At 40.9% G+C, this 22,494-nt stretch overlaps 2 protein-coding genes across 2 annotated transcripts; both read left to right on the forward strand.

Moving 5' to 3' along the window:
* Nucleotides 1-10,984: 10,984 nt before the first annotated feature.
* On the forward strand, nt 10,985-12,069 carry LOC144653897 (uncharacterized). The gene has a single exon (XM_078514032.1). The coding sequence runs from the start codon at nt 11,109-11,111 to the stop codon at nt 12,036-12,038; it is 930 nt and encodes a 309-aa protein (XP_078370158.1). The 5' UTR covers nt 10,985-11,108; the 3' UTR covers nt 12,039-12,069.
* A 7,920-nt stretch (nt 12,070-19,989) lies between these two features.
* Nucleotides 19,990-21,989, forward strand: LOC144653886 (uncharacterized). The gene is made up of 2 exons (XM_078514014.1): nt 19,990-21,181; nt 21,854-21,989. Exon 1 carries the CDS (start codon nt 20,095-20,097, stop codon nt 21,151-21,153), a length of 1,059 nt encoding a protein of 352 aa, XP_078370140.1. The 5' UTR covers nt 19,990-20,094; the 3' UTR covers nt 21,154-21,181; nt 21,854-21,989.
* Nucleotides 21,990-22,494: the final 505 nt, after the last annotated feature.

Genomic DNA, 22,494 nt, shown 5'->3' on the forward strand with positions numbered 1-22,494 from the left:
CCGCAATAACTTGTGATCGATCTTTACTTGCGACGTTCGAAGTTAACCACATTACGAAATGAAGGAAGCCATCGATAAAGAGTCAAAAATAGCAGCATTTTTGCACGTAATTCTCTTAAAATACAAATATCGTGTAAAAAGGCACGCAATATATTGTACTCACAGAGAAAAACGTGACGTCGCAGGCTCGCAGCCGCAACAACTTGCAACGGATCTTTACTTGCGACGTTCGAAGTTATCCTATTGAACGTTCATTCTCAGCTCCAATGTGCCTTTACAGTAAAGAAACGCGTTCGATTCAACAATGAATGAGAAAAGATTACGTGGCTTATATTAGGGGTGCTGTTAATAGGTTATTTCCGAGTTAGCCTTTCCCTTGAATGGTTTCACACGTAGACTCGTTTTAAAACTGAGGCAAAAATAGATGAACTCGGAAATGGCCTATTCATCTTGGGTCGAGCTTTGTGAAAGCAAACTGGCGATGGTGAGTGACTGTACAACGCTTAGTCTGTGTTTGGTTCGGTGCCACGATAACTTGAAAAGTTAAAAGTTGAGAAATATCTATATTTCTGTATTTTTATTGGATAAAATGGAATTTGCACCGCAGCTCTGATGCCAGCTAGAGACTTCTTCTATCGGTGACCATTTTAACATTTAATTTTCTCTTGATTCCTTTTTGTTTTCTTTTACTGCAACCCCCCACCCCCTCCCTGGTTAACAATTCCGGCCACGAACAGTCATTTGCACACAAGCCTTCGTACCAGTAGTTGCTCTGAAGCCAATCCTTTCCACTGACCTCGGGTTCTTGGCGCTTTCACCTTTTTTTCTTTTCCTTACTTTAATAAATTGTTAGTGAACGAAACTACAACTTTTCTGCTCTGTTGTTTACATAACAACACCGTTTAACTTAGTCACATTATGTACTTGGTTGTCTACAAGGTTTATAATTTTGTAATTTGTTGAATGATACAAATGATCTCCAAAAAAGTCACAATATTATTTTATTTTGCTTTTTGCAAGTAAGCTGGGATGCAACGTAAAAGGGCACTGATGAAGATACTGAATTTTAATCAAACGTCAAGGTCCTTTGCTAGGTGGAAAAGTCACGCGATGTCGTGAAAAAAGTCACGCGATGTCGTGAAAAAAGGCACGCGATAAAGATTGTGAAAAAAAGCAAGCGATAACGTCTCAGCAATAACGATCTTTACTTCCGACGTTCAAAGTTAACCACATTAACGAAGGGAAAAAAGCCGTCGATAAAGAGTTAACTATGGCAGCATTTTCTTTCCCAATTCTCTTCAAATACACGGCACTAGTTGCCCTGATTGCTTTCTCGTTACTAGCTGTAAGCGATGGGTGTACTTCCAAGAGTGACTGCGGTGTGAATCAAGTCTGCTGCAACTACGAATGTGTTTATGGATCAAACTGTCTCGGTCTCTTCTGTCCGTATGATGATTCTTATTGTGCTACCGGGGAAAGTTGTTGTAATAGTGAATGTGTTTTCGGTTCAAGTTGTGTCGGTCAGTCCTGTACGTATGATTCGCATTGTTCTAGCGGGGAGAGTTGTTGTAGCCGTTTATGCGTTTCCAGTTCAAGTTGTGTTGGTCGTCACTGTTCGTCTGATTCCGATTGTTCCAGCTCGGAAAGTTGTTGTACCAACAAATGCAAATATGGCTCCGATTGCTTGGGGTCTTCTTGTTCCACCGACTCTGATTGCGGAACTTGGTTAAACTGTTGTGACGAAAAATGCTCGAGAGATAAATGTTCTGATTTTACCGGCGTACTTGTTGGAACACTAGTTGGCTCAATCTCACTCACTATCATCAGCATGATCATCACGTATATCTACGCTCGCCGTCGGCAGAGAACACTTCGTCTCGGCGGAGTAATAGCGGGACAGAGAATAACAGCAAACAATGTCACCACCACAGGCGCAGCCCCACCCCACCCGAGACAGGTTCCACATTTACCGTCCGTTAGCTACCAACAAGGTTACCCACACTTCCCCCCTCCCCCACACAGTATGAACAGCAACAGGACATGACCAATCCACCACCATACAACCCTGAAACAATGACAGCGAGTGAACAGCCTCCCCCTTCTTACACTGAAGCAACACAAGGAGTATATGCTGCTTGGACCAACTAACAATATCATCAATGAGTAGCAACAGGGGGAAATTTCTGACAATGTGTAGTCACCTTTAATCTGAGATCAGGCGTTCTTATTTTTTGAAGGGAGAGTAAAAAAAACACCCGACTCATTTATTTTACCAGCTGCCAACCACCTCCTAATTTAAATAAACTGAGGTGGCCAAATGTCAAACCACTGTTCGTAGTTGGGAGCATATTTGGAACTCGGATGTCTACGAGGCGTAAAATACGTCTGCAGAATGTGCATTAACAGCCTGTCAGTAAAACTTCGCCTTGCTGAAATAAAAATGTGTTTGGTAGCAGGATGAGATGGCGATCGTAAACATATATTATTAATAAAAAAATAACGATGGTGATGATTGATTGACTGACGATGACGATGATGATGACGATGATGATGATGATAGTAAGAATAATAAGGGCATACTATCTGTTTATTTTCTAAACATTCCAACACCTCTGGAATCAGTGTTAGGTCATGATAAATTAAACTTTTACCGAAACTCTTTGGAAGAACTGCCAAACATCTTGACGTAAACAAGGTACGTAAGGTTGACAACCTACATGCACTGCCTTCAGAGAATTGCACTTCAATTTTGTCAGGGATTCAGAAAACGTAGAATAAAAGTAGCCCTCGCAATAAACACACTTCATCTGTGCCATAGCCGCCACCTTCTGACCGGACAAATCAGTAAAAATAACAGAATCCGGTTTTTGAAAACATGAACAAAAAGGTAAATGTATCTAACCAGGAGTGATAAGTAGGGAGGTAGGGTAGATCTCAGGTTAGGTCTTCTCCCCCCCCTTCCTTCACCTAATAGGGTTCTCCAGGTTAGGTCAAACCCCCCCTTCCTTCACCTAATAGGGTTCTCCAGGTTAGGTCAACCCCCCCCCCCCCCCCCAATCACTCTACCTAATAGAGATGTCAGTGCAATGACCTTTATGTGGTTATATCCTGAAGGACGATCTTTGCTGATGTCATCATTTACATTTTGCCACATTAGCATACGACTTTGCATGAAGAAGGCATCTACTATATATGAATTAACTCCAGTATTTTAACAATTTCTGCACCAGCAATGATGGCAGCGGTAAAATCAGAACAATACGAGCATTTTCCGTCGCAACAGTTTAACCCATTTGGCCATTCCTGCAAGTCACACAAAATCGTGACAGAAAGTCACGCGATATCGTGAACAAAGGCACGTACCCGCAAAGAAAAACGTGACGTCGCAGCCGAAATAACTTGTGACGGATCTTTACTTGCGACGTTCGAAGTTAACCACATTACGAAATGAAGGAAGCCATCGATAAAGAGTTAAAAATAGCAGCGTTTTTGCACGTAATTCTCTTAAAATACAACTATCGTGAAAAAAGGCACGCGATATATTGTACTCGTAGAGAAAAACGCGTTATGACGTACGCCTCAGCCGCAATAACTCGTGATGGATCTTTACTTGCGACATTCGAAGTAAACTACATTACGGAAGCAAGAAAGCCGTCGATAAAGAGTTCAATATGGCAGCATTCTCTTTCGCGATTCTCTTCAAATACACAGCACTGGTTGCCCTAATTGCTTTCTTATTGTTTGCTGTAAGCGATGGGTGTACTCACTCGATTGACTGTCACGGATGGAATCAAATTGCAAGTCTGCTGCAACTACATATGTGTTTCTGGATCGATACTGTTCGTCTGATTCCGGGTGTTACTTTGGCGAGAGTTGTTGTAACAACAAATGCAAATATGGTTATAACTGCTTGGGGTCTTCTTGTTCCACCGACTCTGATTGCGGGATTGGATTAAACTGTTGTGACGGAAAATGCACGAATGATCGTTGTTCTGATTCTACCGCCGCCATTGTTGGTGCAGTAATTGGCTCAATCGCTTTCATCAGCATGATCTCCTTGTTTATCGCCTGCGCGTGCCGTCGCCAGGGAACATTTCACGGCAGAGTGATAGCGGGACCCAGAGAAACAGCAACCACTATCGCCATCCCAGGCACAATACAGGTGCCACCGTCCGTTAGCGTAACACAAGGCTACCCACACTACCCCCCAGCACAGTATGAACAACAGCAGCACCCGACCAATCCTCCACCATACAACCCTGAAGCAATGACAGCGAGTGAACAGCCTCCCCCTTCTTACACTGAAGCAACACAGGAAGCATCAGGGGGAACTTATGCACCTTACCCTTCTAATGGTGCTTTTCCATCAGCACCACCTCTCTAATCTAACAGCAACACTGGCAACACTGATAAAGTGCATGAAGGAATCCTTCCCTAGCCAGGAACTTTTACTGAAATCAAACTGTGAGGAATGAAGAAGTGTAAAGGTCATAGGGATGATTTTTTTTAATGTTCGCCAGCCTTAAGAATGATCGCTTTTCAACACTGTTGGATTTTCATAAAGCAGCTGAGAGATGAATAGTTTTATACTGAAAGGAGTCATATTATTATAGCTTATTATTGATAGGCTGGCTTTGGCTGATTAGCGTTCATCTCCCTCTGCAGCGACCAATCTTACCAAACCCGGCGGTGAAGTTATAAGTTATTGCCAAAAATCTAGCCGTTCGGCGTAAAAATGGAAATTAATTTTTAACACTTCTGTTAACCGTTACGGAAAGAAATTAACCGTTAGCCGTAGAAAAGCCAAAATATTTCAAACCGTTAATCGTAAATGCCACCACCCCACTAAGGGCCCTCTTGTATAAACATTGTATATAAGCATTTGCGTGGACGATCACAATGTTCCAATGCCTGCGTCTCTGTTAAATGAATTTCACGTGCTTGCAAAGTGTAAGAACAAAATGGATTGCCTAATCAAAGAGATGCTTTTCATCCGCAAGCTGCGACCAATCCTTAACGAGCAAACGGACTCTGTCCGTGCAAAAGTATACATCTAGGAATTGTTGCTTTATGCAAATTTTGAAACTCTTTACCGACATCGCATATTTTATTTTAGCGGAGCTCCTTCCTTAGCGGCCCGCAGGGCCGCAGAGCGGAGCCCCATACCCATAAAAAAGCAAAATAAAATAAGAAAAAAAGCACAAATGCAGGAAAACCTTGCCTCTCAGTTTTCATGGTCAACATGGATAGCGGCATGGTTCGCGGGCGCGTACGAACGGCGTACGGAGTCGCGCAACATGGCCGCCATAGTTTGATGGTAGAAATAGTGAAGCAAGAAGGCCGTATAAAGGCGGCCGTATAAAGGCGGCTTGTAAAATTTAAAGAGGTTTGAAAAGAAAAACAAGAAGCAATGAAACAAAATGTGGCTGAAAATTACGTGTAGAAAGTAATCGACCGCCAAAAAAGTGGACATTGAGAGCCATAATCGATCGATGACTTTCGTGTCTATCTGTAAAGCCAGCATCGTACATAAAGGAGCATTCGAAAGCTAAATCGGGTTGATATAATAAACAAACGATTTTATTGCAACGGGGTAGTAAAAAAAAAAAAAAACAAAAAAAACAAAAAAAAAAACAGCTTGACCCTCTGGGGTTTTGAACTCGCGACCTCCCGATCCGCAGACCGGCACCTTTTTTTTTTTTATTTCTGCTAAGACAGCTCTGTTGTGAGCTGTTTATTTACAATTTTAATACTTAACTTGATAGTTTTCAGAGCGAGTACATTAAGTTTGTATTCGTTATTGCTATTTCTACAGATTACTTACAGCAGTGTTTTTCGTTGTTTTACAGGTTGAACAGAAAGTCAGCTTATTGGTAACCACTAAGGACTACTAAAGAGAGATTCTTACATTAAATGTTAAAACATAGCTTATCATTAACTACAGTCACGATTGTGTTATTGATACACCATTTGAAAGGGAAAAGATACTGTGTTCCTTTCGCGTTGTGTAATTTAAAATCTTGAGCTATAATTTGTTTAATCATAGACTTAAAAATTGCTGAGATAGGAAGAATGTTGCTATGAATACGGTATTCTACCGCAGATTTTTGAATGGCATACCTTGCCATATGTAATAGAAAGTTGATTAAATGGATCTTATTCCTTATGTGCTTATTTGATTTCTTAAGTTGAATTCCAAAGAGGATAATTTGGTCTGTCAAAGTAATCGTTTTGTCTGAGATGTCACTGATATAAGCCTTTACTGTTGACCAGAAAGGCAGTACTGTTGGACACTGTAAGAACAGGTGGTCTATTGTTTCAGTTGCAGTGCAGTTGTGGCAAGTAATCGTGTGGTAGACGTTTATTTTAAAGAGTGAGTAGGCCGTGAGGAGTACACGGTGGGCTATTTTCCAAGCAATGTCCCCGTACTTATTGGGGAGCAGGGGGCAGTATAATGACTTCCAAAAGGAAGCATTGAAGTTCGGAGTGGGGTGAAGGTTCCGTTTCCAGTACTGTAGGCCGTGGGCCTCCGTGTTTGAGTCTTTCGTGAGTATAAGGTAGAAGAGTCGTGTAGTGAGGTTAGCAAGTGGAGTCCGCGGGGTGTTAAGGATAAAAGTAACTGGGGTGGTGGCGCGGTGGAATGTACACTGTGTGGAGATTAGGCGGGACCACGCGTCAGGGAGGGCTGCTTGGATGGTCTGCAGTTCCCGTAAAACCTGTTCCGGTGGGGTGTCCGGGAGGAGTTCGCATATAGCGCGGGCAGGGAGTAAGCCGGGGATAGCGAGGTAACAGATGTCACGCACTTGCGTGACACCAGATGTAATCCAATGTCTGAACAAGAGCGTGTTGTCTAAACTGGTAATATTGGGACCCGATTGAGCTAATCCGACAGACACTACGATGCACGTTGAATATATCCTATATCAATGTAATAGATATTGTGGAGTCTACTAAACTGCTGCGAAACTATAACAGGATCGCGAAACTATTTTCTATTGCTAGAAAGCAGGTAATTTACTGTCTAAAGTAATTTTTCGTGCCATGAGCAATGATTTTGCCCCGCTTTAAGATTATTATTTTTGTCGTACTGCTGACATTCAGTTTAACCGTGAGCTATTTAAATTTGTCTTGCACCTATAAACCGCCATAAACATTAGTACTTTGGCCGCTTATTCACTAGAATGAAAACATTGTAAGCTCCAGTGAAAATTAAATAAATGGGGAGCTCCGCTTTTAGGCGTGCCTAAATCTATATTATTGTTAGTCTTGGGAATGGCGTCAAGATGATGCCGAAAAGTCGACAGATAACTATTATTTTAGCATGTATATGCTTTACAAAATCTCTTCTTCTCATAATCATCATTATCATCATCATCATCATCATCATCATCATCATTATCATTATCATCATCATCATCATCATCATTATCTTCATCATCGTCATCATCATCATCATCATCATCATCATCATCATGATAATGACTTTATTACTGCGTCAATTACATCTTGCAGTGGGGATTGGGAATCCCTACTCCTAACAGGGAACAACTAACTAGAACTATCTCTAAAATGAATAAAAAATCGAAATTGAAAACAGATAATAAATAGCATAATTTTGAAAGAGCTTTACAAATGATATAAAAAAAATCATGTAAGAAAAATTAATAATAATAATGGATTGATGTGTGGAGAGAAAGAACTCAGAAAACAATTCTGAGTTCACAGATGGGACTCGAACCCACGACCTTCCGTACACTAGTCGGACGCTCCAACCACTGAGCTACTGAGAACTCTAATGGTGAGAAGTGGTCATTTGTGGGTGACACAACGACTGCATCGCGCAAATCACATTATGTCAATAAACACACACATGTAAGAAAAATTAAAATTATAAATTGCCATGATAGCAGCCACTACATCCATCTAAGATGTTACTTAAATCAAGCCTGCTCTGGGTCTTGAAATGCTTGAGACCGACGGCCGATCGTTCTTTTTTCATGACTTGCCCCAAAGTCTTGGGCCTAGATATCGAATTGAATGTTTTCCATACGTGACAGTGTTAAATCTAGGTGGATGAAAATCTCTCTGCCGTATACTAAAAGTGTGGCTGTTAGTCAAAAACCAGGAGCCCATGACCTCCTGTCAAACACATATGAAAAAAAAAGTTTGCGAGCACAAGAAAATAAGTACAAATGGGAAACAACCAAATTTTAACTAGTCGTCAGTCACGCGATATCGTGAAAAAAGTCACGCGATTCAGATCGTGAAAAACGGAACGCGACAACGTCTCAGCAATAACAATATAATAAATATTATGACGTCTCAGCAATAAGTCGTGATCGATCTTCACTTGCGACGTTCGAAGTTAACCACATTACGGAAGGAAGAAAACCGTCGATAAAAAGTTAAATATGGCAGTGTTGTCTTTCGCAAGTCTTTTAAAATATACATATCGCGACGTGAAAAAAGGCACGCCATATATACTCGCAGAGAAAGACGTGTTTTGACGTCATAACTGAAGGAAGAACTGAAGGAAGAAAACCGTCGATAAAGAGTTAAATATGGCAGCATTTTCTTTCGCAATTCTCTTCAAATACGCGGCACTGGTTGCCCTGATTGCTTTGCCGTTAGTTGCTGTAAGCGATTGGTGTGCTTCCAAGAGTTATTGCAAAGCGGGAGAAGTCTGCTGTAACTACGGATGTGTTAACGGCTCATGTTGTGTCGGTCAGTCTTGTTCGTCTGATTCCGATTGTTTAAGCGGGGAGACTTGCTGTAGCAGCGCATACAGAGATGACTCAGATTGCGTGGGGTCTTCTTGTTCTAAAGACTCTGATTGCGGAAACAGGGAAACCTGTTGTAACGGAAAATGCACGAATGAAGAATGTGATAATGATGCCACCTTCCAATGGGCCACTTACATTCAATTAATGTTAATACCATTTGGCATACCAGTTTTCATACTAGTTTGCCTACTAGTTCGCATACTAGTTCGCGTTTGCGATCGACAGAGGAGACCTCCTGACGGCAGAGTAATAGCGCGACAGAGCACAACAGCAACTACTGACACCACCATAGGCGCAATACCGAGCAACCCATCCCACCCGGGACAGGTTCCACCGGTACCGTTCGTTAGCTTCCAACAAGGCTACCCACACCACCCCCCAGCACAGTATGAACAGCAACAGGACACGACTGATCCTCCACCATACGACCCTGAAACAATGACAGCGAGTGAACAGCCTCCCCCTTCTTACACTGAAGCAACACAGGGAGTATATGCTCCTTGAGCTAACTGTAACATCAATATGGTCATTCAGCCTGGCAGTAGTTTCTGATCCATTGCTGCTCGATACGTTTACCGAACGTAGCAACAGAGGGAAATCTCAATTCAGGTTTGTGACAGTACGATGGACAGTAACAGCAGCGTTACCGCCATGGATGGCAACGCCTGTCCTGCTAAGATTCTAGTAAAAGTACGCAGGCACAATACAGAGCAACACACCCAGTCTGGGACAGGCTACACCGTCCTATAGCTACTAACAAGGCTACCCACACTATCCCTCCTGCCCCCCCCCCCCCCCCCCCAGCACAGTATGAACAGCAACAGGACACGACCAATCCTTCACCATACAACCCTGAAATAACGACAGTGAGTGAAGAGCTTTTGCTTTAGCGGAGATTTACTGCTTTCGATCAGCAGGACCTGTAGTCGATCTCTTAGAAGGGGCGATAAGAGATCAATTTTTCCTCTTCAACGTCCAACTATACGAACAGACAGACGGTGTCGTTATGGGCTCCCAGCTTTGGCCCTTAATAGCCAATGTCTTTATGTCTAGCATTGAAGAAACTCTAGATTGTGAAGGAAAGATGCCATCATCAAAATTTAAAAAAATCCAGAATCGCGAGATCCCTGCCTTTTTATCCTTCACTGGCTATAAGACGTCCTTAATATGTATCTTATTGAGGGTTTTCAGCTCGATAGCAACCGCTGTCTGTAAGAAACAGTCCACTCCCGAGAACTCGAACCCTCGCTTAAACGAACCTCGCGCTAACTCGAACCAAGATCGATTTCCCCTGGATTTCCGTCATACATTTACTGTAATTTTACCCTCGGTAACTCGAACCCCTGATAACTCGAACCTCCCGCTAACTCGAACCAATTTTCGTTTTCCTTCAGGTCATTTTCTATATAATTTTTCCCTCGATAACTCGAACCATGTCTGTCAATACGTGACAAGTCAAAGCAAACAGTGTACTGTAGTCAAAAACTCTGAATTTATTTTGAAATAAATACGTACACGAGTCAGAACTCGCCCCTCAAAACACGAACTGTGCCACACCATTGACGTGCTACAGACGTTTAGTTTGTTGGTGGAAGTTGATATCCATTTTTATAAAACCAACCTTAGAAAACTTTCAAAGATAATCGATAGTATTAGATTAGTTGAGAAGCGTCAGGGTGTATTGAAAGTAAATCGCCAGAACTCTGTAGCAGTAGCCCGACGTTGTTCTCTTTGAAACCTGCAAAGTTCGCAGTACCCTTTGTTTTCTTTCCATTTCGTTACGTTATGACTCATACAGTAATTTAGAAATGTTTTGTTCCATTTTCACTCGAATTCTCTATACTCTAAATTTGTTTAAAATGTACATTGTATGAACAGAAAACCGTAAACACCGTTTTGCCTTATTTCCGTACATTTGTTCTCAACTCCCGATAACTCGAACCCTCGTTTAATTTAGCGTGAATAATTACAGTGTAATTTGAACATGCCGCATCCAGAATTTCACGGCTTTAAAACTTTTTACAAAAAAAATGCGGTTTTTGCAAGTAAGCTGCGATGCAACGTAACCATAGACGCTGACGAGCTTTACCAAATTTTAATCAGTCGTCAAGGTCCTTTGCTAAATGGAAACGTCACGCGATATAGTGAAAAAAGTCACGCGATACAGCACGCGACACAGATCGTGAAAAAAGGCACGCGACAACCTCTCAGTAATAACAATATAATAATGAATATTGTGACAACGTCTCAGCAATAACTCGTGATCGATCTTTACTTGCGACGTTCGAAGTTACCCACATTAAGAAAGGAAAAACGCCGTTAACCATGGCAGCATCTTCTTTCGCAAGTCTCTTCAAATACGCGGCACATGTTACCTTGATTGCTTTCTCGTTGCTTGCTGTAAGCGATGGGTGTAATTCCAAGAGTGACTGCAAAGCGGATGAAGTCTGCTGCGACTACAGATGTGTTCATGGATCAAGTTGTGTCGGTCAGTCTTGTTCGTCTGATTCCGGTTGCTTCAACGGGGAGAGTTGTTGTGACTACAGATGTGTAAACGGTTCAGGTTGTGTCGGTCACTTCTGTTCGTCTGATTCCAGTTGTTCTACCGGGGAGAGTTGTTGTAGCAGAGAATGTGTTGAAGGTTCAAGTTGTGTCGGTCGGTCTTGTTTGTCTGATTCCCGTTGTTCCAGAGGGGAGAGTTGTTGTAATAGTAGATGTGTTTACGGTTCAAGTTGTGTCGGTCAGTCCTGTACGTATGATTCGCATTGTTCTACCGGGGAGAGTTGTTGTAGCCGTTCATGCGTTTCCAGTTCAACTTGTGTCGGTCGTCACTGTTCGTCTGATTCCGATTGTTCCAGCTCGGAAAGTTGTTGTGACAACAAATGCAAATATGGCTCCGATTGCTTGGGGTCTTCTTGTTCTACCGACTCTGATTGCGGAATTTGGTTGAACTGTTGTTCCGGAAAATGCTCGTATGAATATTGTTCTGATTCTACCGCCGTAATTGTTGGATCAGTTGTCGGCTCAGTCGCTTTCATTATCATGATCTCTGTGTGTATTGTCGTCGCTTACCGTCGACAGAGAGCACTTCATCACGGCAGAGTAATAGTAGGACAGAGAGCAACAGCAACTAATGTCACCACCACTGGTGCAAATATACAGAGCAACCCACTCCACCCGGGACAGGTTCCACCGTCCGTTAGCTACCAACCGGGCTACCCACACTACCCCCCAGCACAGTATGGACCCCACTAATCCTCCACCGTACAACCCTGGAGCAACGACAGCGAGTGAACAGCCTCCCCCTTACACTGAAGCGACACAGGGAATATATGTTCCTAAGACTAACTGTCATATTAATATCAATGCATAGTGTCTTCCTGTAAAACTTTGAAAGGTCATTGAGCCTCTCTAGTTTCTGATCCATTGCTGCTCGATACGTTTACCGAACGTAGCAACAGAGGAAAATTGTTACAGTTCAGGTTTGTTACAGTAAAAGTACGAAGGGCACTGACAGCAGCGTTACCACCACTGGTAATGTCTGTCCTGGTAAGACTCTAGTAAAAGTGACAGTCAGTAAAAGTACGTCCGCCGTAGTATTCAATAGTAAAAAAGGACAAAAAGTAACAGCAGCGCGGGCACAATACAGAGTAACCCAGCCCAGCAGTACTAGTCAAAGCCTGTTGAATAAGTTTCTTGAGAATAAGTTATTGTTTAAAGATTTGTATAAGAAATGGTTTGATAAAATAAAAGAACGTAGCACAAAATGAATTGCAGCGTCAAATAACTACAACAGGATAACTACAACTTAGTCATCCACATGCCTCCTGTAACGGGTTGAAGGAAACCTCAAAATAACGGTACAATGCATTCTAACATAGAAAAGCAACCAAGAAGTAATAAAAAAGCGAAGAATAACCAAGGATGGTTTCTACTGACGAATATTAAGACAGATGATGATTGAAAAACTTGAAAAACTTGCCAATTTTTATGCCTTGTCATTTAATCTCAGTAAGCAGGACCTATACAATCCCGGCAAAAATGGTTGAATTTTCACCTGCAATTTTGGTACTACAGCTCATTTTTGTCAATCCCCCCTCCCCTATTTCAATGTTGTCAATGTTGTCGTTTTATGGAAACAAAGCCTGGTGAATTGCAAACCCCATAAAACAACATTGGGTGGGGGGAGATCTAGAGGGGGATAACATGTTTTTAACAAGCTTGCTAGGCAAAACATTCGCGAAAAATCTGTGAAATGCGCTTGTCTTAACTGGTTTGTCCGGGATTGTAGTCGATCTCTTAGAAGGGGCAACAAGACTCTTCAACGTCCAACTATACAAACAGGCTCCCCGCTTGGGCCCTAACTAGCCAATGTCTTAATGTCTAGATTTGAAGAAACCCTGGACGCTGATGTATATACGTACTTTACCAAATTTCGTCAAGGTCCTCTGCTTGGTGGAAAAATCACAATGTAATTATGCTCCGGTTTTCGCAAATAAGCTGCGATGCAGCGTAAAAACGGGCGCTGATGGAGATAACCAGAATTTTTAATCAGTTGTTAAGGTCCTTTGCTGATGGAAAAGTCACGCGATGTTGAGAAAAAAAGCACGCGATCCAGATCGTGAAAAAAGGCACGCGACACCATCATAGCAAAAGCAATATAATAATAAATATTGTGACAACCTCTCAGCATTAACCCGTGATCAATCTTGACTTGCGACTTTCGAAGTTAACCACATTACAGAAGGAAGAAAGCCGTCGATAAAGAGTTAAATATGGCAGCATTTCATTTCGAAATTCTCTTCAAATACGCGGCACTGGTTGCCCTGATTACTTTGCCACTGGTTGTTGTTGGCGATAATTCGTGTACTTCCAAGAGTGACTGCGAAGTAAATCAAGTATGATGCAACTACAGATGTGTTAATGGATCGAGTTGCGTCGGTCGATTTTGTTATCTTGTTTTGGAATGCTCTAGCGGGGAGAGTTGTTGCAACTTCAAATGTCTTAAAGGGAAACAAGGGTCTAGAAAAAATTTACCTTAAATGAAAGCCCATGTGTTCAGGACTTCAAAAATAGTTGTCGTTTGGTAAAGCGCCGCCTTGAATTTTAGCAAGAGGGCTTTGAAATCGTTCAAAATCACCGCTTTCGAACACCGACGGCCGCCATCTTGAATGACGTAGGCTATGACGTAGCATTAGTCAAAGCTGGTTTTGCAATGACCCAGATCTTCGGTGCAAAAGTAATATCTAATAAAGCCCAGAATATTATGGTTCGCTGCTTGGATGCTGGCTGTAGCAACACATACAAAAAACTAAGGGATGGGTCACTCTTCACAAGTTCCTGAGGGTGAAAAAATCGAAAAAGTGGCACGCCAAGACATATAAACGAGAGGGTAAATGCTGTAAATGACCGAAGCGCGGGAACTGTTTTCTCTGATCCGATCATTTTACACTAATTATAAAATGACTTCGAGCAAGATTTCCAGGTACGTAAATTGTTTACATGTAATTTATATTTTGCATCCTCATGAAAGGTAGTGTGCGGTATTCCGAGTTTATAACATTTATTTTTAAGTGGATATGCTAAATTTGTTCCTGAAATCAGCGCGAATTTTCTGACCGTAAGCGGCGATGTAATTGTTATCGATTTGTTCACGAAAAAAGCCACAGCACACACAATCAGCCAGTGTTTTATTTTATTTTGTCTCAGGAATAGTTGCTAATTCTAAGGAATCCTCCCATCTCTTAGGGATGTTACACTGTTTATTGTTATCATCGCCTTTCTGATCCTTGTGTCACGCAGTTGATATTACCAATATTACTGACTGGTACATGTATTTCCTTACAGACGGAGCTACTTGGATCAAAAGGAAAAAAACCGCCACTAAATGAGGAAGCTATTCCTAGCATTTTCAGCTACACTTCGGAAAATAGAGTCCGTCAAGCTAGTATTGAGCTAGCAATCGTTTTAAAAATCAGGCACATATCTATCATACGTCCGTGGCCCACGAGTGCCATAGCAAAAAAAAAAAAAAAAAAAAAACGGCCGTGGCCCAGGAGTGCCATAGACCATGATGCATTGAGAAGGAGTAGTTAAACAACATGGCGGCTCGAACAAGGAAAGATACCTGGAAAGAAGATGAAGAACTTACGCAGGACTTTGGGCAATACCTGAAACAGGGGCTGAAAAGAGATGACATTTTGGCATAGAAAAAGCAGGTGACAGGCCTACACAGAATACTTCGTTCGTGACATTTGAACATTTGCCATTTTGTATTTGATTTGGTCGGCCAATTGACTTTTTGCTTCTCACTTCTTTAGAAAGGGCACTATATATACGCCTGCAAATGTGCAGAGGATGTAGGACTGCACGGTTTCCCGTAAGTAGATTTTGACACCTCTGTATTAAATTTGTCATGTATCTTGGCTCATTCATATTTGCAAGATATGGTGGTATACACAACACACAAAAAACAAACTTGCGTGTTGTAAATATGCAGTCAAACTAAATTTAAACGTTTGGTGCAAGAATGTCACACAACGAAAAAGGGAGGTAAAAACATTAACATCGATCGATATCAAACGACTTAACGCTCGATCAAATTGATGCAAGAAACACATAAACATAAACTTACCGACACATGTCCTATGTCTTCTGCACATTTGCTGGGCGGCTGAAGTCTTACGACTCTATTTAACTTAAAATGACTCCTAATAAAACAGCTGACAGCGTATAGTGCCCTTTATAAACGAGTGAGAAGCAAAAATAAATTGGCCGACCAAATCCACTACAGAACGGCAAATGTACAAATGTCACGAACGAAGTATTCTGTGTAGGCCTGTCACCTGCTTTTTCTATGCCAAAATGTCTTTTCAGCCCCTGTTTCAGATATTGCCCTAAGTCCTGCGTTAGTTCTTCATCTTCTTTCCAGGTATCTTTCCTTGTTCGAGCCGCCATGTTGCTTAACTACTCCTTCTCAATGCATCATGGTCTATGGCACTCCTGGGCCACGGCTGTTTTTTTTTTTTTTTTTTTTTTTTTTTGCTATGGCACTCGTGGGCCACGGACGTTTTTTTTTTTTTTTTTTTTTTTTTTTTTTTTTTTTGCTGATCAAAAAAATAAAAAAGTATAAAAATAAAATATAAAATGAAATAAAAGTAAAATAAAAAATAAAAATAAAAAACAAGAAGAAAAATGAAAAAAAAAATAATCATCAAAATAAATAAAATAAAATAAAATAAAACTAAAAAAAAAGAATAAGAGAATAAAAATATAAATATAAAAAAGAAAAAATTGTGTAAAATACAGCGTAAAATACTATGGCACTGATGGGCCACCATAGTTTTTTTTTTTTTTTTTTTTTTTTTTGCTGATCAAAAAAATAAAAAAGTATAAAAATAAAATATAAAATGAAATTAAAGTAAAATAAAAAATAAAAATAAAAAACAAGAAGAAAAATGAAAAAAAAAATAATAATCAAAATAAATAAAATAAAATAAAATAAAACTAAAAAATGAATAAGAGAATAAAAATATAAATATAAAAAAGAAAAAATTGTGTAAAATACAGCGTAAAATACTATGGCACTGATGGGCCACCATACATATCACTGAACATGAGCGACCATGAGCCGATCGGCGAATGGTTTGCGATGGCTTTATTTATATTTTTCACGTAGAATAACAAACCTCTAGCGCCCGGGATGGTAGAGTCGCAAAGTTTTACGTTTACGAAAACTGCAAGACAAGAAGAAAATAAAGACACTTTAGACTCTGACCAGGCGAAAATATTTCCCTGGAAATATTTATACTCAGGTGAAATCAAAACACAATATTAAATTTTTGCGAAGCTAAGGCCATCAAAGTTACGACGATGCTCAATGAAACTTCTACACTACTCTAATTTGATATCACAGTGATATCTGTCTGACCGAAACTCGATGAAGAAAAATCTCATTCAAGCTCTGTAGCCAATGTAGAAATGTGAGCAAAAATAAAACATCTGAGTTGCCGTGCGTGCAAATAATTATAATAGGCTTTGGAGACAACGCGAAGACTTAATTAAACTTCGCGATAAGTGAATGTTGCCATAGCATGTTGTTCTACTTTTTTCAAGCAAGTTTTTCTTCTCATTTCCAACGCGGTAAACCTTTTACCATTTTTAGGATGAGTTAGTGGCCTAAAATAGCAGCTACAAGTTGTAGGATTTCCGAGAAAATCCACCGCGACTTGCATTAATTTAATTAGTTTTTTGTCTCGCATCGCAGGCATTTGTCTAAAAAAATGTTTTACGTCGCGTAGAATTTATTGGTGATTTTACCACTGAAAGAAAAATTGCAATGTTTTACTTTTTTCTCGAGTTGTCTTTTACAAATAAAAAAAACAACAACAACAACTCACCATTTAAGTCGCATTTGTGAACTGACAAGTGGCTTGCGTGCTGGTTCCGTAATCTCTGTATTAAAATGTTTACCTTTGAGTAAAAGATCAAAAAGTTCGAAAGGTTCAATTTAAACCTTCGAGGACCAGGCGGTATTAAACCCAGAATGTCCATCTCCTTTCTGTTTTTGTGGGCCAAACTTGGAAATTGTTGCAGCTACACCGGTCGCGATTGCCAAGATGCGATTGTGTAGGACCGTCGGCGTCGCATTCCACTATTACAGGTTGATCTTGAAGCTTCTTGATGAGCAATCGGCTCGAGTCAACTTCTTCCTCGAAGGACATGTCGTATTGTGGGCAGGTTTATGGCTCTATCTGACTTGATTTCTGGGACAAGCACGACTCACTTTTGCTGTTCACTATAAAACCCCACTAAATCCTTGACTAATGAAACGTCATAGCCTCGCTTGCATGATGGGAAAAACAAGATGGCCGCTCGCGGCAGCAAAATGACTATTTTGCTGTCCCGATTATTGACAACAAATTGGATTTCAAAGCAAATAATTACTATTTTCAGTAATTTCATCGTATGAACTTTCATTTAAGGTAAAATTTTTCTAGACCCTTGTTTCCCTTTAAGCGATCAAATTGTGTCGGTCACCCGTGCTTGAATGTGGTTGTTCTTCCCGGGATATTTCAGAAAGTTGCTGTAGCCACAAATGTGTTAAAGGATCAAGTTGTGTCCGTCAGTCCTGTACGTATGATTCCCATTGTTCTAGCGGGGAGAGTTGTTGCAGCCGTTCATGCGTTTCCAGTTCAAGTTGTGTCGGTCGTCCCTGTTCGTCTGATGACGATTGTTCTAACCTAGAAATTTGCTGTAGCAGCAAATGCAGAGATAACCGCGACTGCGTGGGGTATCCTTGTTCCAAAGACTCTGATTGCGGAAACGGGGAATACTGCTGTAACGGAAAATGCTCGGAAAAATGCACTTCTGCTGCCACCATTGGTATCATTGTTGGTGCTGTAGTTGGCTCGCTAGTTTTTGTCTGCATGATTGTTGTCGTTGCTTGCCGTTTGAGACAGAGATCGAGAGCAACAATAACCACCATCACCACCGCAAGTGCAATACAGAGAAACGCACCCCACCCAGGACAGGTTCCAATGCCCGGTAGCTACCAACAGGGCTCCCCGCACTACCCCCCACTGCAGAATGAACAACAGCAACACATGACCAATCCTCCACCACACTACCCTGAAATAACGACAGCGAGTGAACAGCCTCCCCCTTACAATGCAGCACCACAGGGAGTATCAGGGGGAGTTTATGCTCCTAAACCTTCTTATGGTGCTATACCATTAGCACCCCCTGTCTAGCAACAGCACTGGTAAAGTGATGGAATTCTACCCTAGGCTCAATTATCCCGCTGTTCGCGATATGAGTTCGTTTTTAAATTCTTCTCGGGGAGGAAGAAAGCGGCAGAAATCAAGGCAATTCTACCCTTGCCAGGAACTTTATTTAAAACAAACTGTGAGTAAGGAAGTGGTGTAAAAGTCACATTGATGTTTTTAATGCTCACCATCCTTTAAAACAACCTGTTTTGGACACTAGAGCGATTTATAGTTTTAAAGAGAAGAGTCATAACTTATATTATAAAAGCCTGACCTAACTAAATCTGTGTGTCACTAGACACATTTTATTTTTTCAGTATTTCTAGAGACGCTGAGATTTTGCCGTTTCGTTTTTTAATTTTGTGTTCAGGAATTTTCTGGTTTAATTCTATGTGTGAGAACAAACTACGTCTCATTGCTAAAATGCGTTCGTAGCAACAGTAAGTTTTTGTGGTTACCTTTCGGTTGATTGTTTTAATCGGGTAATTCAAGCTTATAGCTTTAAGATGCCATAATTAGCACAGGCCGCAGCGTTTTACTATACGCAAGAAAATATATTTTTACGGTTTGGCAGCACAACACGTTAATTACTTAGTACGCAAAAAACTTAACTGTTCCCCCTTGTTTACTCTGGTTTAAATAGGAGCAAGTTTCAGTTGAGATTGGAGAGCGGCATGAAAAAAACTGTTTCTGGCAATGTAACATTGGTTAGTTTGTTTACTATTAATTAAGTGCTTGACCTTGCTAATTACTGCATAATTTTAGTCGCTTTTACTTGTGGTTTTATCTCCAAAGTAAACGATATAAAAACTCAAGTGAATGTCAGTCTTTTTTTCTCTTCTCTTCTTTCCTATCTACCTTTCAGCGCCGTTGTTCATTTTTTTTTTCTTTCTGGGCATGTTTATAGCCATATCGCAGTGAAATGTACGTGGTCAAAAACACTCAGGTCACTTTTCGTTGGCCACGTTTTTCAAATCCAGTTAGATATATGCATTCCATTTTAAGGGAAGTCCAAAGGAATACACTAGAATCTCTTTACATACACAAAAGCAACCTTTAGATTAGGATTATATGTAGCTCCACATAAAAGTCATTAATAAACTGTATTACATACTAGCTGTACTGCCAATACTTATTAAATTTTGTAGTCCATATCTGATTATTTCAGAGGTAATTTCTAAAATAAGAGTGATAATTCCCAGATACCCCACCCCCACCTTCAATATTTTATAGGACACCCAAGCTACCTTAAAGTTGCCATAAAACAACAATTAGTGCTCCTTGAGACACTGACATTATCTACTTGGCTGATAAATTAGTGATTTGCTGAATGATACAAATGATCTTCGAAAGTCATAGTTCTAATCAGTTGTCCGGCTGCTTTATTGTTGTGGGTAGAAAAGTCACGCGATATCGTGACAACTCGCGGAGGAAAACATGGTATGACGTCACAGCAATAACTCGTGATAGATCTTAACTTGCGACGTTCCAATTTAACCACAACTTAGGCGGAAGAAAGAAAAGCCGTCGATAGAGAGTTAAATATGGCAGCATTTTCTTTTGCAATACTCTTCAGATACGCAGCACTGGTTGCCCTGATTGCTTTCTCGTTGGTTGCTGTAAGCGATGGGTGTACTTCCAAGAGTGACTGCGAAGTGAATCAAGTCTGCTGCAACTACAGATGTGTTAATGGATCAAGTTGTCTCGATCATTATTGTTCGTCTGATTCTGGCTGTTCTACCGGGGAGAGTTGTTGTGATACTCAATGTATTTACGGTTCAAGTTGTGTCGGTCGATACTGTTCGTCTGATCCCGATTGTTCTAGCGGAGAGAGTTGTTGTAATAGTAAATGTGTTTCCAGTTCAAGTTGTGCCGGTCAGTTCTGTTCGTCTGATCCCGATTGTTCTAGCGGAGAGAGTTGTTGTAGCGGTTCATGCGTTTCCAGTTCAAGTTGTGTCGGTCAGTCCTGTTCGTCTGATTCCGATTGTTCTAGCGGGGAGAGTTGTTGTAGCCGTTTATGCGTTTCCAGTTCAAGTTGTGTCGGTCAGTCCTGTTCGTCTGATTCCGATTGTTCAAGCGAGGAAACTTGCTGTGGCAGCAAATGCAGATATGGCTCCGATTGCTTTGGTTCTTCTTGTTCCTTCAACTCTGATTGCGGAAACTGGGAAAGCTGTTGTAACGGAAAATGCCAGTATTCGTACGATGACTGTTATGATACTACCGCCGTCATTGCTGGTGCAGTAATTGGCTCACTCATTTTCCTTTGCATGATCTCTATGTGCATTTTCTACGCTCGCCGACGGCAGAGAACAGTTCGTTACGGCAGAGTTATAGTAAGACAGAGGGTAACAGCAACTACTGTCACCACCACTGGTGCAATACAGAGCAATCCACCCCACCCGGGTCAGGTACCACCGCCCGTTAGTTACCAACAAGGCTACCCCCCACCGCAGTATGAACAGCAGCAACACACGGCCAATCCTCCACCACCATACAACCCTGGAGCAACGACAGCAAGTGAAGAGCCTCCCCCTTACACTGCAGCACCACAGGGTATATCAGGGGGAGTATATGCTCCTAAACCCACATATGGTGCAGTTTAATCAGGGCCAACTATTAATTTCAATATCAGTGAGTAGCAAAGTAGTGAAGTCTCAGTTTGTGACAATGTGTGGTCAACTCCAAACCCTCCATCCCAACCCTTCAGCAGGGATGGCGGAGCCGGGGGTGCTGGGGGGGGGGGGCTTTACCCCCCCACTTTTTCCGAAAAAATAAAGACTTATTAAGAGAAGAGTCTCTTAAGCCCCCCTCCCCACTTAAAGTCACTAGTCAGCCCCCCCCCCCCCACCTGGAAAACTGCTCCGCCGTCCCTGTTCAGAAGTTACAACTTAGCTTTAGACTTTGAGTTTTGAAACCCACCTCCCCCAAAGAATTTCCAATGACCTTCCTTCGAGTTGATATGGCCTATCAGTTTCCTGGAACTGCACAATAGATGAACATGAATCATAAATTAAAACACAAGATTGCACTGTACTAAGGCTGATCATTAGACATGTGTACATGATACACTACAAAACAACAAGCTCAATATTTACAAAGGAATTTTTGTAACTAGTTCATAATGTGGATAACATTAGTTTTTTAGTCGTGTCCCCTAATAAGTATGTGTACATCCCAAGCTACAAGGCTTTGCCCCACCAATAAAAATGATTTATCTATCTCCATCTATCTCTCTAAATATACAGAAGACATATTGTAATTGCTTGCCGTTTTTCAGCATTTTTTTACTGATTTTTTTTCCAGGGTGGTACAATCATGCAATTAGGTCTGTGGATTAAATGAAGTACACAAAAACAGAATTGTAATTTTCTAGCATTGTGGTTGTTTTGAACCTTGTAAATAAAATGAAATGACTTAATAAAATTTATTATCACAATGATTAATTAGTACATTAGTGGCATACTTACAATTTGTATACATGTATAATTCAGGGAGTAATCAAACTCGTAATTTCAAAATTGGCGTCGTGTTATTTCTTATCTCGAAATTGCTCACCCGAATACTCCTTCAATTCTACTTAAACTATTGCTAATTATCATATGTAGCTGTATATAATTCATTCAAAACTATTGCTGAATAACATTTACAAATCATGAGAGCGATTATTCCAAGATATGCCGCCCCCTCCTTTACCTATATTTTATAGAAAAAAGGATTCATAACACAGATACCTCAACTGACACAGAATGCAGCTTCTGAGTTGACAATTGACTGAGTCACGCGATAGCGTGAAAAAAGGTCACGCGAAAATCGTAAAAAAAGTCACGCGATACAGATCGTGAAAAAAGGCACGCGACAAAGTCTCGACAACAACAGTAAAATAATAAATATAGGTGACAACGTCTCACCAATAAATCGTGATCGATCTTTACTTGTGACGTTGG

Source organism: Oculina patagonica, chromosome 5, assembly GCF_052425735.1.
Source record: "Oculina patagonica isolate OP01 chromosome 5, crgOcupat, whole genome shotgun sequence".
In the NCBI taxonomy this organism is placed as follows: Eukaryota; Metazoa; Cnidaria; class Anthozoa; order Scleractinia; family Oculinidae; genus Oculina; species Oculina patagonica.

What these genes read in the sequence shown, in the direction of transcription:
- LOC144653897 (XM_078514032.1), top strand. Translation starts at nt 11,109, where the DNA reads ATGGCAGCATCTTCTTTCGCAAGTCTCTTCAAATACGCGGCACATGTT.
- LOC144653886 (XM_078514014.1), top strand. Translation starts at nt 20,095, where the DNA reads ATGGCAGCATTTTCTTTTGCAATACTCTTCAGATACGCAGCACTGGTT.